This window comes from Myotis myotis, unplaced genomic scaffold (assembly GCF_014108235.1).
Source record: "Myotis myotis isolate mMyoMyo1 unplaced genomic scaffold, mMyoMyo1.p scaffold_m19_p_6, whole genome shotgun sequence".
Classification (NCBI taxonomy): Eukaryota; Metazoa; Chordata; class Mammalia; order Chiroptera; family Vespertilionidae; genus Myotis; species Myotis myotis.
In genome coordinates, this window is record NW_023416368.1 from 28,818,389 (window position 1) to 28,834,065 (window position 15,677).

The 15,677-nt window shown below is 36.5% G+C and overlaps 1 protein-coding gene across 8 annotated transcripts in view; it reads right to left on the minus strand.

The window, feature by feature from the left end:
• LOC118657918 (ankyrin repeat and KH domain-containing protein 1) overlaps positions 1-15,677 on the minus strand; it is a 129,534-nt gene that overhangs the window by 88,635 nt on the left and 25,222 nt on the right. For all 8 annotated transcript variants that reach the window (XR_004968142.1, XR_004968141.1, XM_036312626.1 and 5 more), the window contains exons 2-6: positions 13,290-13,443; positions 8,930-9,086; positions 7,324-7,471; positions 6,476-6,623; positions 1,388-1,621 (exon numbers count right to left, since the gene is read on the minus strand). Coding sequence is in view for 6 of the 8 variants with exons in the window: in XM_036312626.1 (XP_036168519.1) it covers positions 1,388-1,621; positions 6,476-6,623; positions 7,324-7,471; positions 8,930-9,086; positions 13,290-13,443 (841 nt within the window). In the remaining 2 variants the exon portion in view is untranslated. The remainder of the gene's footprint in view (positions 1-1,387; positions 1,622-6,475; positions 6,624-7,323; positions 7,472-8,929; positions 9,087-13,289; positions 13,444-15,677) is intronic.

The window sequence follows — 15,677 nt, forward strand, 5'->3', positions numbered from 1 at the left end:
GTAATTCCACTTCCAGGAATTTAGCTTAAGGAAATAATCAGAGGTTAGGCAAAGATGTCTGCACAAGGATGTTATCTCAGCGTTTTTAATAGTAGTGAAAAACTGGGAACAATTCATATGTCCAAAAATAGGCAATTATGGTGCATCCATTGGATGTATTTGACAGAGACTGCTAGTTCCCTACTCAATATCCATTCTCTCAAATATTTCTTAATAACAGAACTCTGATTTTTATCTGAGTGGCAATTTGCCTGACTAAAAGACTACATTTCCCAGCCTCCCTTGTTGCTATGTGTGGCCAGTGAAATGTAAGTGGGAGCTAGCTATATGGAAGAACTGCTAGGAAAATTTCTTAAAGGTAGCTTAATAAATTGGAAGGCATCCCCAATTTGCCCTTATCCTCTTCCTCCTTCCTAGACTATGTATTGCTGGGGCCATAGCTACCATCTTGGCAAGATTGAGGATAAAAACCAGATACTAGGATGGTGAAACAGAAAATTAGAATGCTGAGATCTAGATAATAATAAAACTGCCATACTAGTCCTAGACAGCCCACCCCTAGATTTGTTTTAAATAAAAGAGGAAAAGGCTTCTCTTTTGTTCAGATTACTATTAATTTAGGTTTTGCAGCCAAATCCACTACTAAATGCAATCGTGAAATACAATGTAACCATCAAAAGTTGTATTACAAAAATATTGATATGGCAAAACGTTCATGATGTACTTACTGCTAAATAAAATAAGCGGACTACAAAATAGTGTTAGAGTATGATTGTTTAATTTAAAAATACGGGCATACCATGTCTTATTGCGCTTCACAGATGTTACATTTTTTTTTTTTTTTATAAATTAAAGGCAAGACCCTCCACCTGCAAAAAGATTACAGCTTACTTTATTGAGAGACTGCTTCATTACGGTTGTCTGAAATGGAATATCACCGAGGTATGCCTGTATATATACATTTGCTTACAAATATACTTGCCATTATAAAATTTCTTTTCTTTATGCTATTCTGTGTGTTTCAGGTTTTTGAATCAAGTGTGATTATTATATTATTTGAGTGTGAATTATCTGTTAAATAAAGGCTGAGAAAATCATATAAAACAAAAGTCATTAAAGAATGGAAACCCTCTAAATCTGTGCTAAGAGTTGGTTGACTTTATAGCTAATTGAATAAATTTGAATTAAAATACAAAAGAAACATACATTGTAAAGCTAAACTTCAGGAAATAAAGGCTAAAATGTACTTCCTATATAATCTGGTGTAAGCTAGATAATTTTATAGTACAGGGAAAACATAAGCAATATAAAATTAAATCAAATACTCAATACTCAAATATTCAAAGTTGTTATTTTAAAAAGCCCTAGTCATACATATATAGAGTACCTTTGTAGCAGGCAAGTGTAAGAGCACTTTCTTTGAATTCATTAGAATGAGTGTTGATGCCTGCCCCATGATCTAGAAGAACTCTTGCAACTTCCACATGACCTGCACTGGCTGCTTCCATTAAGGGGGTATGTCCATTTTCATTATGATCTTCTATATTTGCACCTTCATTAAGTAGCACTTTCACAATGTCAACAAATCCTCCAGCACAGGCATAAGTCAATGCAGTGTTTCCTAACAAAGAACCAAAGATATACAAAATTATGATAGAATAGATAAAATTATGCTACTGCTTTAGTTCTACCTCTTCCATTTTTTTTGCATAAGGAATAAACTATCATCTCAAGTTTTTCTGTTGTACTAGTTAGAAACATCATCTTATAAACAGATCAATTTACCACTCTTCACATTTCCTTAGCTCAAGATTAAGAACCATCTTGAAAAATCACTTTCAAAATATTTTTATCTAAAATATTCTATTATATCATTTATAATTATTCCTTTTTCTCTCAAAACTGTACAACTTAGAAACAATTTTATTTCTATGTATATTCATTTCTTATAGCTCTTCTTTATCTTTACAGATTTGTTCATAAGACAATTCATTGTTTTAGGTACATTTTCTTCTGAAACATATCTTCAATCTATATTTAGTAACCTAGTGAGACAGATATAAATAGCCCTCAGCATAACTCCTTCAAAAGAAAAATATATTTAAAAGGTCATTATCCCTTGGTTTACCACTTATTTTTTTCCTGATTTTGTTTTGAGGATTTATTTATTTATTCCTTAAAATATATTTTTTAAATTGATTTCAGAGAGGAAGAGAGAGAGAGAGAAAGAAATATCAATAAGAGATAATCATTGCCCAGCTGCCTCCTGCAAATCCCACACTGGGGATCGAGCCCGCAACCTGGGCATGTGCCTTGACTGGGAATTGAACTGTGACCTTCTGGTTCATAGGTTGATGCCCAGCCACTGAGATACGCTGGCTGGGCTTGAGGATTTTTATTTATTAAAGGGGGTGGGGAGAGGGTTTAACTATCCATCAGAATGAGACTAGAGAAGATTATTTTAAAGGTTCAGCAAGAAAACTATCATTTCAAAACTCAATTTGTTCAGAATTCAACCATTTCACCATCTCAGACATTATATGCATTAATATTACTACAACTTGGGGGGCAAAATTACCTAGAATCCCTTCTATGAAGTCTTGTTCATTTTAAAAATAAACTAGGTTACATTTAATATTTACTTAATTGCATGGAACTCTAAATCCAAGGAATCTCACTACTAAAACTACCCTATAACTCAAGAGATACGACCAAGGCTCTTCCTGTCTATGAGTCTGGAAAGCATCTACTTATATAAAAACCCTGGATGTAACATCATGACCTCAGGCACAACCAACTGGAAGGAAATCAGTTCTGCAGGGGTTGTCTTGGAAATGGCTGCGCCCTCCCCCAGCTGTTTCCTGGTGGGCGAGGTTTCAGGCAGGAACCTGCCCTCGGAGCAGAGAGTGGAAGCACTGAGTCCTGGGTTGCCTTGCCAAGGGCTGTGCCCTCCCCGAGCTGTTTCCTGTGAGGCCTGAGGGAAGAACCCACTCTTGCAGCACCAGGAGCGCCCAGCAACAGTCAGCCCTGGGTTGCTGAGGTGGAGGCCACAGCGTGGTAGAACTCTCGGTCTGGCCCAACAGGGGGCGTGGCCAGCCTTCGAACCAGACCCAGACAGTAGGGAGGAGGCAGCCCCATTCCTCACAGAATCTGCTGTTGGATAGCTTCCTGTCAGTGGCTTGCCAGCCAAGAACCCCATTCACCTGCACCCCGGACCCTGACAGGAGGGAGGAGGGAGCCCCATTCCTCACGGAATCAACAGGTGGCCAGCTTGCTGTCAGGGGCCTGCCAGCTAGGAATCCTATTCACCTGCATATGTGTATAAAGTTTTAATACATTATATGAGGTCGTGGTGGTACTGTTTTACCCACAGCGTCTACAGGAATTGTTGCAAATTTACTTCTCGGTGCAAGCACCTTTCATTCCCAATATAAATTACCGATTCCATTAAATGAAACTTCAATTTCTAGACTCGATATAAACAGTGAAGTTGCTAAAACTATTATAAAGGCCCAACTTCTCATTATTGATGAATGCACCATGGCATCCAGTCATGCTATAAACGCCATAGACAGATTACTAAGAGAAATTATGAGTCTGAATGTTGTATTTGGTGGGAAAGTTCTCCTTCTTGGAGGGGATTTTTGACAATGTCTCAGTATTGTACCGCATGCTATAGGATCGGCCATAGTACAAACGAGTTTAAAGTACTGCAATGTTTGGGGATGTTTCAGAAAGTTGTCTCTTACAACAAATATGAGATCAGAGGATTCTGCTTATAGTAGATGGTTAGTAAAACTTGGAGATGGCAAACTTAATAGCAGTTTTCATTTAGGAATGGGTATTACTGAAATCCCCTGTGAAATGATTTGTAATGGATCTATTATTGAAGCTACCTTTGGAAATACTATATCTATGGATAATATTAAAAATATATCTATACATGCAATTCTTTGTCCAAAAAATGAGCATGTTCAAAAATTAAATGAAGAAATTTTGGATATACTCGGTGGAGATTTTCACACATATTTTAGTGATGATTCCACAGATGATGCTGAAAAGGAAAATTTTCCCATCAAATTTCTTAATAGTATTACTCCTTCGGGAATGCCGTGTCATAAATTAAAATTGAAAGTGGGTGCAATCATCATGCTATTGAGAAATCTCAATAGTAAATGGGGTCTTTGTAATGGTACCAGATTTATTATCAAAAGATTACGACCTAACATTACTAAGCTGAAGTATTAACAGGATCTTCAGAGGGAGAGGTTGTTCTGATTCCAAGAATTAATTTGTCCCCATTTGACACCGGCCTCCCATTTAAATTGATTCGATGATGGTTTCCCGTGATGCCAGCATTTGTGATGACTATTAATAAGTCACAATGCCGAAACCGGTTTGGCTCACTGGATAGAGCGTCGGCCTGCGGACTGAAAGGTCCCAGGTTCGATTCCGGTCAAGGGCATGTACCTGGGTTGCGGGCATATCCCCAGTAGGAGATGTGCAGGAGGCAGCTGATCGATGTTTCTCTCTCATCGATGTTTCTAACTCTCTATCTCTCCCCCTTCCTCTCTGTAAAAAATCAGTAAAATATAAAAAAATAAAATAAAAAATAAGTCACAAGGACAAACTCTAGACAGAGTAGGCATATTCCTACCTGAACCCGTTTTTGCACATGGTCAGTATATGTTGCTTCTCTCCAGTTTGAAGACCATGTGACGTTATAGTTAAAGTTCTAAATACTTCATCACAAGGGAAATTAGTCAAGTACTCTGAAAATGTTTTCACTCTTAATGTGGTGTACAGGGAGATATTAGAATAAGTTTAATCACTTTATCAGTCATTGTTTGCATCACTGTTGTTTTTATATCATGTTTTTGTTGTTTTCATATCATGTTTTTATATCATGCCTCTGTTGTTGTTATATCCTTTTGTTACTGTTTATTTATTAACTAGAGGCCCAATGCATGAAAATTCATGCACTGGAGGGGGGGCGTCCCTCAGCCCGACCTGCCCCCTCTCACAGTCTGGAAGCCCTCAGGGACAGGAGGCGACTTGGAGATCAGGGGAAGGCGACGCCCCATCACACCTGTGCTGCTGCCACTGCAGGCAGTGTAAGCCTCGGCCGGCCCTGGTTACCTGAGCCTTGGGCGGCTCTGGGAGGCTGAGGGGACTGGGGGACTCCATAGGCAGGTGCACGGAGCGGGCCCGGCCTTGCTGCCCCAGCAGGGCTGAGGGGACTAGGCACCGCCATCTTGCGGCTGTGGGTGCTGCCATCTCTGAGGGCGGGGCAGTCAATTAGCATATTCCCTCTTTATTGGCTGTGGGTGCCGCCGACTTTGCGATGGTGTGAGGGTCAATTAGCATATCCCCTCTTTATTAGATAGGATAAATGTATATATTATTTTCATACACATTTTACTAATTTCCTTTCATCTCTCACACTTCTATTACAGAGAAAGGGCAAATAGCAATATTAAAACATCTCTGCTAATTAATTCCCTTTTTAAAAAATATATATTTTATTGATTTTTTACAGAGAGGAAGGGAGAGGGATAGAGAATTAGAAACATCAAGGAGAGAGAAACATCGATCAGCTGCATCCTGCACACTTCCTACTGGGGATGTGCCTGCAACCAAGGTACACGCCCTTGACCGGAATCGAACCCAGGACCCTTGAGTCCATAGGCCGATGCTCTATCCACTGAGCCAAACCGGTTAGGGCAATTAATTTCCTTTTATTGTGCATGAATGTCGTGCACCAGGCTTCGTGCAACAGGCTAGTAGTTAATAAATAAAAGAGTAGTCCTTACTAGAGGAGTTTTCATGCTGCCATTAGAATATCTTATTAGTAAATGCATTCAGTACATGTGTCATGAAAAAATCTTATGGATAAAAAAATACTCTCAGGTGCCCCGGCCAGTTTGGCTCAGTGGATGGAGTGTCGGCCTGCAGACTGAAGGGTCCTGGGTTCGATTCCGGTCAAGGGCATATGCCCAGGTTGCGGGCTCGATCCCCAGTGGGGGGGCGTGCAGGAGGCAGCCAATCAATGGTCCTCTCTCATCATCAATGTTTCTATCTCTCTCCCTCTCCCTTCCTCTCTAAAAGCAATAAAAATATCTTATAAAAAAAAATAGTCTCAGGTTAATCTATAATCTAAAGTCAAGGGAGCTGTACTAAATGAGATAAAGAAATTATAAGACATACAGTCCATAATTTTGCCTCTTTAAACAATGCATATAATTGTGGTAGAAACAAATTGTCCCCTACAGAAAAACTTACCAAATAGAATCTAAGTATGGTTTAAAGACTTTTGAAGATATCAAATTAATCTGTATTTTAGTCAGATTCTAAACAAGGGCTAAGGTTTTTTTGTAGGTTTACAACTGGTTTTCCCTAAGAGTCAAATTTTTATCTCTCAGGTTATAATTAATTTTATCAACTTTTTCAAATTCACACATAATTTTCTATATACCTGTTGCAGACTGGGAGTTGACATTTGCATCATGAAGAAGTAATAATTTCACAATATCTAAATAACCTCCACTGGATGCTGCCATTAGGGGAGTTATGTCTCCTTTAGTCCCTCGATCTTCAACATCAGCATGCATAGCAAGCAATACCTTTAAAACACATACACACAGAGAAATTATCAATTCTTACTATTAACATTATTTCCAGAGAATATACTACATCTGGGAAAATACTCTTTTAGAGTGTGTGTAGGGGGATAATAAAAAATAAAAAATAATCACCTTTGGGAAAATATGCCAGCATTCGGTGCTCAAAACACCAAGTTAGATGCTATATTTTTACAATACCATTACATATTAATCTTTAAGTATGTAATCACATTACCCATCCTATTATATAATGGAACTGCTCTTGTCAAAGAACTGGTATTATGCTTGGGATTATCTAGTAAGAGAACAGCAAAACTACACTCACAAGATAGAAACTGATAAACACATGGCTATTTCCCAATATTGCTCCAACAGGAGGAAAAATTTAAAAGAATTGGGGTAATCTGGCAAAATGAAAATAAATCATCACTTTCTATTATAGCTGCATATTATTTCCAAAGTTTAAAATATTATTATTTCTAAATGTTTATTCATTAGGTCTAGTTTTGAGTAAGTGGTAGAAAAATGGACCATGCCTAGTTGCATGTACAGGCAACAAATTAATTATGTATCAGTTTCTATTTTACCTACGCCAAGAAGGAAAGACTTTGGCTTATAATTATAATTTTTTTTATTAATGATAAAATAAAACATCAAAACCCTTCAATAATTTTAATCACCAAACATTACTTCTGCTTACTTGTGCTAATTCATAATACCCTGCTGAACAAGCCAAACACAGCAGGCTCTCTCCTTCTTCTGTATGTTCATTTACACTTCTGCCTTCGTCTAGTAATTTACGAACAGCGTTTACATCACCATCCGAACAAGCTTCTGCCAGACTGCGACTGAAAATAAAATCATCAACAATTAAGCAACCCAGAAAGACTCAGGGTTCCATGATCATAAATTACATTAAGTATAAATAGTCACACATAGAAAAATATTGATATAGTAAAAAACAAAACTGTATGAATACCTTGTTTACTGAGCATCTTGTTTGCAATACTTATTCATGGATATCAACTAAGCCAGAGTAAGTGAATATGAAATAGTTGTCATTTTTGTATTTTAAAATATCCTAACATATTGTCATATTAAATTTTAAATAAAGCTTTTTAAAGCTATTAGGATGCACAAGTTTTTCTTTTTAATTTTTATTTGTTGATTTAGAGACAGAGGGGGAGAGAGAGAGAGAGAGAGAGAGAGAGAAACATCAATTTGTTGTTCCATTTATCTAGGATTGAACCCACAACCTTAGTGTACCAGGATTATGCTCTAACAAACTGAGCTATCCGTTTGGACTCGATGCACAAGTTTTTAAATAATACTGTATTAGTGTAATGATTCTCAAAGATATCTGGGATATAATCCTATGGTTTAAAATTTTATTCGGTAATAGAAGGTAAAAATCTAAGTAAAAATTTTATTGCAGAATGATTACTAACAAAATCCGTGAATTTCAAACTTAATGTGCATACAAATCACCAGTATTTCTTATTAAAATGCAGATTCTGAGTCAGTAGATCCAAATTCTGTTTTTCTAATAAGCTGTGAGGTGATGCTGATACTGCTAGTACATGGACCATGTTTGAGTAGCAAGCACCTAGATTATTGCATTAACAATCCATTTCATTTATTATTTTCCCCCAATTTTATTGAGCTATAATTGGCATACAGCACAGTACATGTTTAAGGTGACTTGACTTACATTTATGAAATGACTACAATAAGTTTAGTTAACATCCATCATCTCATTTAGATACCAAAAAAGTAGGTTTTTTCTTTTGTTGTGCTGAGAACTCTCAAGATTTACTCTCTTAGCAATTTTCAACCAATTTATTTATTACTATTCAAAGCAGCTAATTTAAAGTTTACTCCTGTAACTATTAGGAAAAGTAACTTCCTTAGAAATGGAAACCAGATCTTATTCAGTTTGTTTTCTCACACTCTAGTATAATACATTCCACAAGGACGCTCAATGAATATGAGTAGAATGTAAGGATAAAAATATAATATCCATTTTTACATCCATATTTATATACACATTTATATATCAACTTAAAATACAAAAGTGGGCAAAAGTAGGTTACAGTTGTTCATACACAAAGACATGCAGGTTATGATTATTACAATGGCTTTATAAATTCAAAAGAATATCACAATGGCACAGTAAACCTACTTATGTCCACCCTGTATAATATCCACTTGACTAAAATTTATAAGCCCCTTCAAAAGATATATTTAACCAAAATTTACCACTCAAGAAAACATCTAACATCCAGCAGAAGTCATTAAATACATACGTGTCTATTTGTCCTGCATTGTGGCCGTTTTCTGCTTTCATTCGTGTCAGTGCAGCAGCAGCTTCATCCAGCGCACAACTTACTGAGGATGTTAATCTCCGGAGTACCTCAGGATCTGCAAAAGCTTTACCATCAGCAGTTGACAATTTGCCAATTCCTTCAGTGTGCGTCAAGTAATCAGAAGTGCAGGGAAAGAAAACCATAAAAGTGCAAATTGTAATTACATTTCTAAACAAGAAAGATTAGGCTGATAATTTCAATTTTGCCACTAATGTCAAAAGACCATCATAATCACCTATGTTTTAGTCTTTCCATCTTTACAATCAGTGCATATAATATTAATTTGTTCCCTACTTAACTCCAAATGTAACTTAATAGGATTCTTATTTTAGCAAATAAATGAGATTTCCTTCAAAGTATATAGTCATACCATAAGATCTCTAAGACAGAATTGTATTTGTTTATAGACTGTTTTCAGTAGCAACAAAGGGGATATTCTGTAATGTTCAACAAACAATCTAATAGTTTCTTCCTCTGGCCAAATAGCCACTTAGAACCATTTTCTAGGGCCACATTTTAAATTAAAATAAATTCATTCTTGCCCGACCAGTGCAGCTCAGTGGCTGAGTGTCAACCTATGAACCAGGAGGACACAGTTTGATTTGTAGTCATAGTGCATGCCTGGGTTGCAGGCTCGATCCCCAGTAGAGGATATGCAGGAGGCAGCCAATCAATGATTCTCTCTCATCATTGATGTTTCTCTCACTCCCTCTCCCTTCTTCTCTAAAATAAAAAAAAATGTTAATTAAAAAATTCATTTTTATTTTTAAATTTATTATTTGCTTATGATGTGCCAGACACAAGGGAGACAAAAAGGAGTAAGACATAGTTCCTGTCCTCACAGCACTCACAGTCAAGTAGAACTATCAGATGTCTAAGTTGGCAATAAATTGTTTTATCTAGAATCAGTGACTACTGTAAGCAAAAATTTTGTTGACAGTATCACTGCCTGTTACTACTAAAAATGAGAGAAAAATAGTAAAAAAAATTTTGGAGAACAACAACAAAAAATGGGAAAACTTGCCCAATAAGATAGAAAATGACCCTAGCTGGTTTTGCTCAGTGGATAGAGTGTCAGCCCACAGACTGAAGGGTCTCAAGTTCGATTCCAGTCAAGGGCACATACCTAGGTTGCAAGCTTGATCACAGGCCCTGGTCAGGGCACATGCAGGAGGCAACCAATCGCCGTCTCTCTCTCACATTGATGTTTCTCTCTCTCTGTGTCTCCCCCTCCCTTCCACACTCTCTAAAAATCAATGGAAAAATAGCCTTGGGTGAGGATTAACAACAAAAAAGAACATCAAGAATACAAAAACAAAAATTACTTAATGTACCAGAAAAGAGGCAGTCCTGAGTGAGAATCATGAGAATCAGAAAAAAAGAGAAATGAATTTAAAACCCTTAATTAGAGATCTGAAGTAGTACTCACAACATGAGTGAAGTGTCAGCCTAAACCAAGGGGTAAAGATGTACTACCACTAAAAAAACTTGGTCTGGAAAAGGAAAGGAAATTAGTCCAGAAAATATTTGGAAAATAGGAATGCCTTTTCTCCACATTTCTTTCTGTTCTAAGTAAAATGTAAGGTTCCAAAGCACAGGAAAAAAAAAGAAGGTGGCTAGGGGCATTCCCATTTTAGAAATATTATACACTATACCCCTAAATCACAACCAGGAAACTCATAAAAAATCAGACTAAAAGGGAGGGATGCCTAGTATAATTACTAATGTGATCTTCATTCCTTTTTTTCTTGTTGTTGTTGCTGTAATTACTAGTCCTGCCCTAAATTAAACAGTCTTCTGCTGGATACTTACATGTTTTGTTCAATATATTTTTAAGTGTGTATCAATTCCAAAAAGAGACATTAAATGGACTAAAAGTCAATCACTAAAAATTGTACCTATGCTTTCATAACAGGATAAAATTAAAGGAATAACAAGAGGATATCAAGTAAATACATTCCTAACATACTATTTATGTCTTTCTAAGAATAATATAGAAAAACTCAATTTCTTTTAGCTCCTACTTTTCCCCTAGTCATGATTTGGTCAAATGTATCATTGCTTATTTCCTTCAATATCAAATGTGTTAAAAGGTTGCTGTAATTTTTCTGAATACCTAACTTTAATATTATGTTTACTAAAGGACAATTGACCCTTAAAGAAAACGGGTTTAAACTGCACGAGATCACTTACACACGAATTTTTTTCAATATACAGTTGGCCCTACATTTCCCTGGGGTTTCATATCCACAAATGTGGAGGGCCAATTGCATGCATTGTTCTACGCCATTTTATATAAGGAATTTGAACATCCATGGACTTGATATCCTCAGAGGGTCCTGGAACCAAACCCCTTAAATGCTGAGAAATAACTGAGTTTTGGGGGAGTTAAAAGTTATATGTGAATTTTTTATTGCATGGATGTTGACAACCCTAACCTCCTGTGTTGTTCTAGAATCAATTGTACTCAGAAGCTTAATGACATTCCCCATACTTTTTTAAACTTTTATTTTTTATTTTCCGTATTTTAATAGCTGTAACATGGCCTAACATATATATCGCTGTAAAAACACATATATCTCCATAAGAAGTGTCTAGGTGCTATTTTAAAAAATAAGCTGTAAATTCTTCCAGATTAAATTCTTACATATGTGTAATGTGCGCATATATTTATTTTAACACATTGCGGACGGATCACGAGAATTCTCACTTCATATTAGAGTGTTTTACAAAGTATCATACTTTAAAAAGATATTAGCTTGTAAGAACATGTAATAAATAACTTCAAGATGCAATGGGTATTTAATTTTAAAGTGTGCCTTTAACATTTATGTAAAATGTTTTTGTACTTGTTCAATAGAAACTTACCTGGCCGCTGGGTAAAGCTAGCAATAAAACTACTGGTCCGCAATGTGTTAAGTAAATAAAGGAAGTGTCATACAAAGTGAACATTCAAAAGCAATATACAAATATCAGAAAAAAGTTAACTTCCTTCTCAAAATATAATTTTAGGAGATAAAAGGTTTTCATTAAAGTATAATGGAAATTTTGTGTAGCAAATAATGAAGCAGGTTGAAAAATAAAACAGTGATAAGTACATATTATTTTGAGAAAGCATGCTTATCACAGATTTTCTTTTCTGCTAGTTCAGAATAAGTTGATATAGCTTGGTATATTTGACTAGAGCTGATCCAATTTTGTGTTCAATTTTTATTTAAGATCTTCTAAGTAAAAAAAAAAAAAAAAGCAATCTATTATTAAGATACATAGACTAAAATAATCATAGAATTCCCTAAATCAGTTAAAAGATTCATAATTTGATGAACTAAATTTAAGTTTACCTTTCACAGTTTTATTTTATAATATAATTAGTAATAAATTTTCCTTGATAACTAGGTTATTATCTAATACCTTAAATATGTTAGTGCAGAGCCCAGAAATCACTCACAGAAAACTTTCAACCAAGAATTTTTAAAATATAAAATGTGAATGTTTTCTTTAGGGAAAAAAAAATAATATATTGTATAGAGATTTCAAATTTCACATAATCCTATATAATAAAAGGCTAATATGCAAATCAACCGAACAGCAGAATGACCGGTTGCTATGACACGCACTGACCACCAGGGCGCAGATGCTCAATGCAAGAGCTGTCCCTTGGTGGTCAGTGTGCTCCCACAAGGGGAGCATTGCTCAGTCAGAAGCCGGGCTCATGGGTGGCTAGCGCAGCAGCAGTGGTGGGAGCCTCTTCCGCCTCTGCGGCAGCGCTAAGAATGTCCGACTGATGGCTTAGGCCCGCTCCCAGACTGTGAGAGGGTGCAGTCCTGGCTGAGGGACAACCCCCCCCATCAGTGCACGAATTTCATGCACCAGGCCTCTCTAGTCCTATATAATAAAAGGGTAATATGCAAATCGACCAAATGGCTGAATGACCAGTCACTATGATGCACACTGATCACCAGGGGGAAGACACTCAATACAGGAGCTGCCCGCTGGTGGTCAGTGCGCTCCCACAGGGGGAGCACCGCTCAGCCAGAAGCCAGGCTGACTGGCTGGGGAGCGCAGCAGCGGTGGCGGGAGCCTCTCTCACCTCCACGGCTGCGCTAAGCTGTCAGCTGGACATCCCCTGAGGGCTCCCAGACTGCGAAAGGGCACAGGCCAGGCTGAGCCCCCCGCCCGAGTGCACGAATGTTGTGCTCCGGGCCTCTAGTGTTATATAATTTAGGGGTAATCTTGTATAACTTTGTGTAACAATCTAGACTTTTAAAGAGTTGAAGAAGAGAAAACAAAAATTACACACCTGCTGCTTCTAGCAATGCTTCTAGTCGTGCCTGTGTCTCTGGATCCACAGTGCGTAAGTCTGCTCCTTCTGCAGTGCTTGATAAGAATATCTCTGATGTTGTTTTAAGCACTGGGTTATCCAGGTCTTCTTGGTCCAAAATAAATGATTCAACCTGTTTATGAATTAAAGATGCAATATCCATTAAACTGATCTCAATATTGTTAGAATAACTGCAATTTAAGGTAATATGACTTCTGATTTGGGATTTAAGTATAACCAGATAAATTACTGCAGAAATATGGGACTATGGGAAGAGACTTTGAGGGAGCCTCTCAACTATCTCCTATCTTTAGCTCTGATTACAAATATAACATAGACATACCAAATTCAAGTTTTCTAGAGAGCATTGTATCTTCTGTGCCTAACACAGAGCTGAAAAGCAGCATTTTTTCAATGAAGCAAGTCTATGAACATAGCCCCCCAATATGATGTATACAGGACTACATAGTAAAAAGACTAGATAGCATAGATAAGTCATTCAGGCACAACTTTTCCTTGCTTCTAATTAATTTATTCAATTCTAACTATTTAAAATAATGTAATCCACTGCCAAATATCTGCAGTCCTAGAGACAAGCAAGCTCCATGAGATTAGGAACCATACCTATTTGTTCATTGATCCTCTGGGTCTAAAATACCTTGCAAATAGTAGATATTCAATACACATTCATTGAAATAAATGATATAGCAAAATCAACTTATGAAAATAAAAACAACCCACTAATTTCAAATAAAGTTCATTTTAAATAAATTCTCTTAAATAAAATATGCACAACTTTTCTGGAAAGCAATTTGGAAATGCGTCAAAATGCCTTAAAAAGCTCATGCCCTTCTCCACTGTGTGGCTCAGTGGTTGAGCGCCAACCTATGAATCAGGAGGTCAAGGTTCGATTTCCGGTCAGAGCACATGCCTGGGTTGTGGGCTTGATCCCCAACAGGTGGCAGGCACGAGGCAGCCAATCAATGATTCTCATCACTGATGTTTCTATCTCCCTTCCTCTCTGAAATCAATAAAAATATATTTTTTAAAAGCTCATGCTCTTTGTCCTCGTAATTCTATTTTAAGGAATCTATTAAAAATTTACCAGGTGTACCAGTTAATAATGCAGACTTTTTTCAATAGATGGAGCTACACATATGTTGATATACCTTATCTGAAAGCCAGACAAAAATATGCAAGGATGTTCACTGCAGCATTAATTAAAATTCCAAAAAGAAAAAGAAAAAACTACAATGGGGAATTTGGTAAATACATTTTGAACAGTCACAGGATGGACTACTATGCAGTCACTATACACAGTGTTTCTGAAGCATACTGAATGGCATGAGAAACCATCAAGCTAAGTGAAAGCCACAAGATTCAAAACAGTATGGTCGTTATTTTGCTAAAAGTATATAAGTACATGTAAGTAAACATGAACATGAGTACTCATAGTATATAATCATGAGTACATATTTACATACCTATATATGTCTATCTAAAATTTAAAAAAGCATAATATGCAAATCAACCGAATAGCCAAACAGCGGAATGACCATCCGGACAACCTTCTGGACAAAGCCGGGCTGCAAGGGCCAAGGCAGCCAAGACAGCTGGGGCTGCGAAGACCTACTCTTGCACGAATTTCATGCATCGGGCCTCTAGTAATATATAAATATGTATACCTGGGGAAGTTAACAGTTTTTGTAGACAAATAGAAAAACTGGAATAGAAAGGTTACGTAGTTCTTCCGAGTCACACAGCTAATAAATGGCAAAGCTAGGTTTCAAACTCAGGCCACTAAGCTACAGAATCTGTGCGCTTAATCACTAGGCCATACTATATCACAAATTTATAAACAAAGCACCTCCATATTTGGACTACATTATTTGGCATATTTAGCTAGTTGATTATAGTTTCCACAATGGACACCAAATAAAGATATCCTAATAAAGACAGTAAAGAAAGAATGATTTGGATGTAATTTATTACCTAGTATACTATAATTTTACAAAATAAATTTTTAACTTCAGACCTAATAACATTGAGCAATGAACTATGTACTAGTATGTACTTAGTACTGTATAATACAACACAGCTTCATTAATATGTAATTACAAAGATGGCATTATAGATACATGCCAATAGATAAATGTAGAATATTAGTTGTCAAATTATATCAAAAGGTAACTGTACAACTAAGAACTTGTTATAAGCCCACAACATTAGGTATTTGCAGATACATATACTTGCCAGTTTGTAAGGATAGATAAAATCATGATTCCAAATTCTGGAATGTTTTTACTGAAGATGGTATTTAGATGTTAACATTTCAATTTTATAAAAAGTACTGGTCTGATGTGGTAT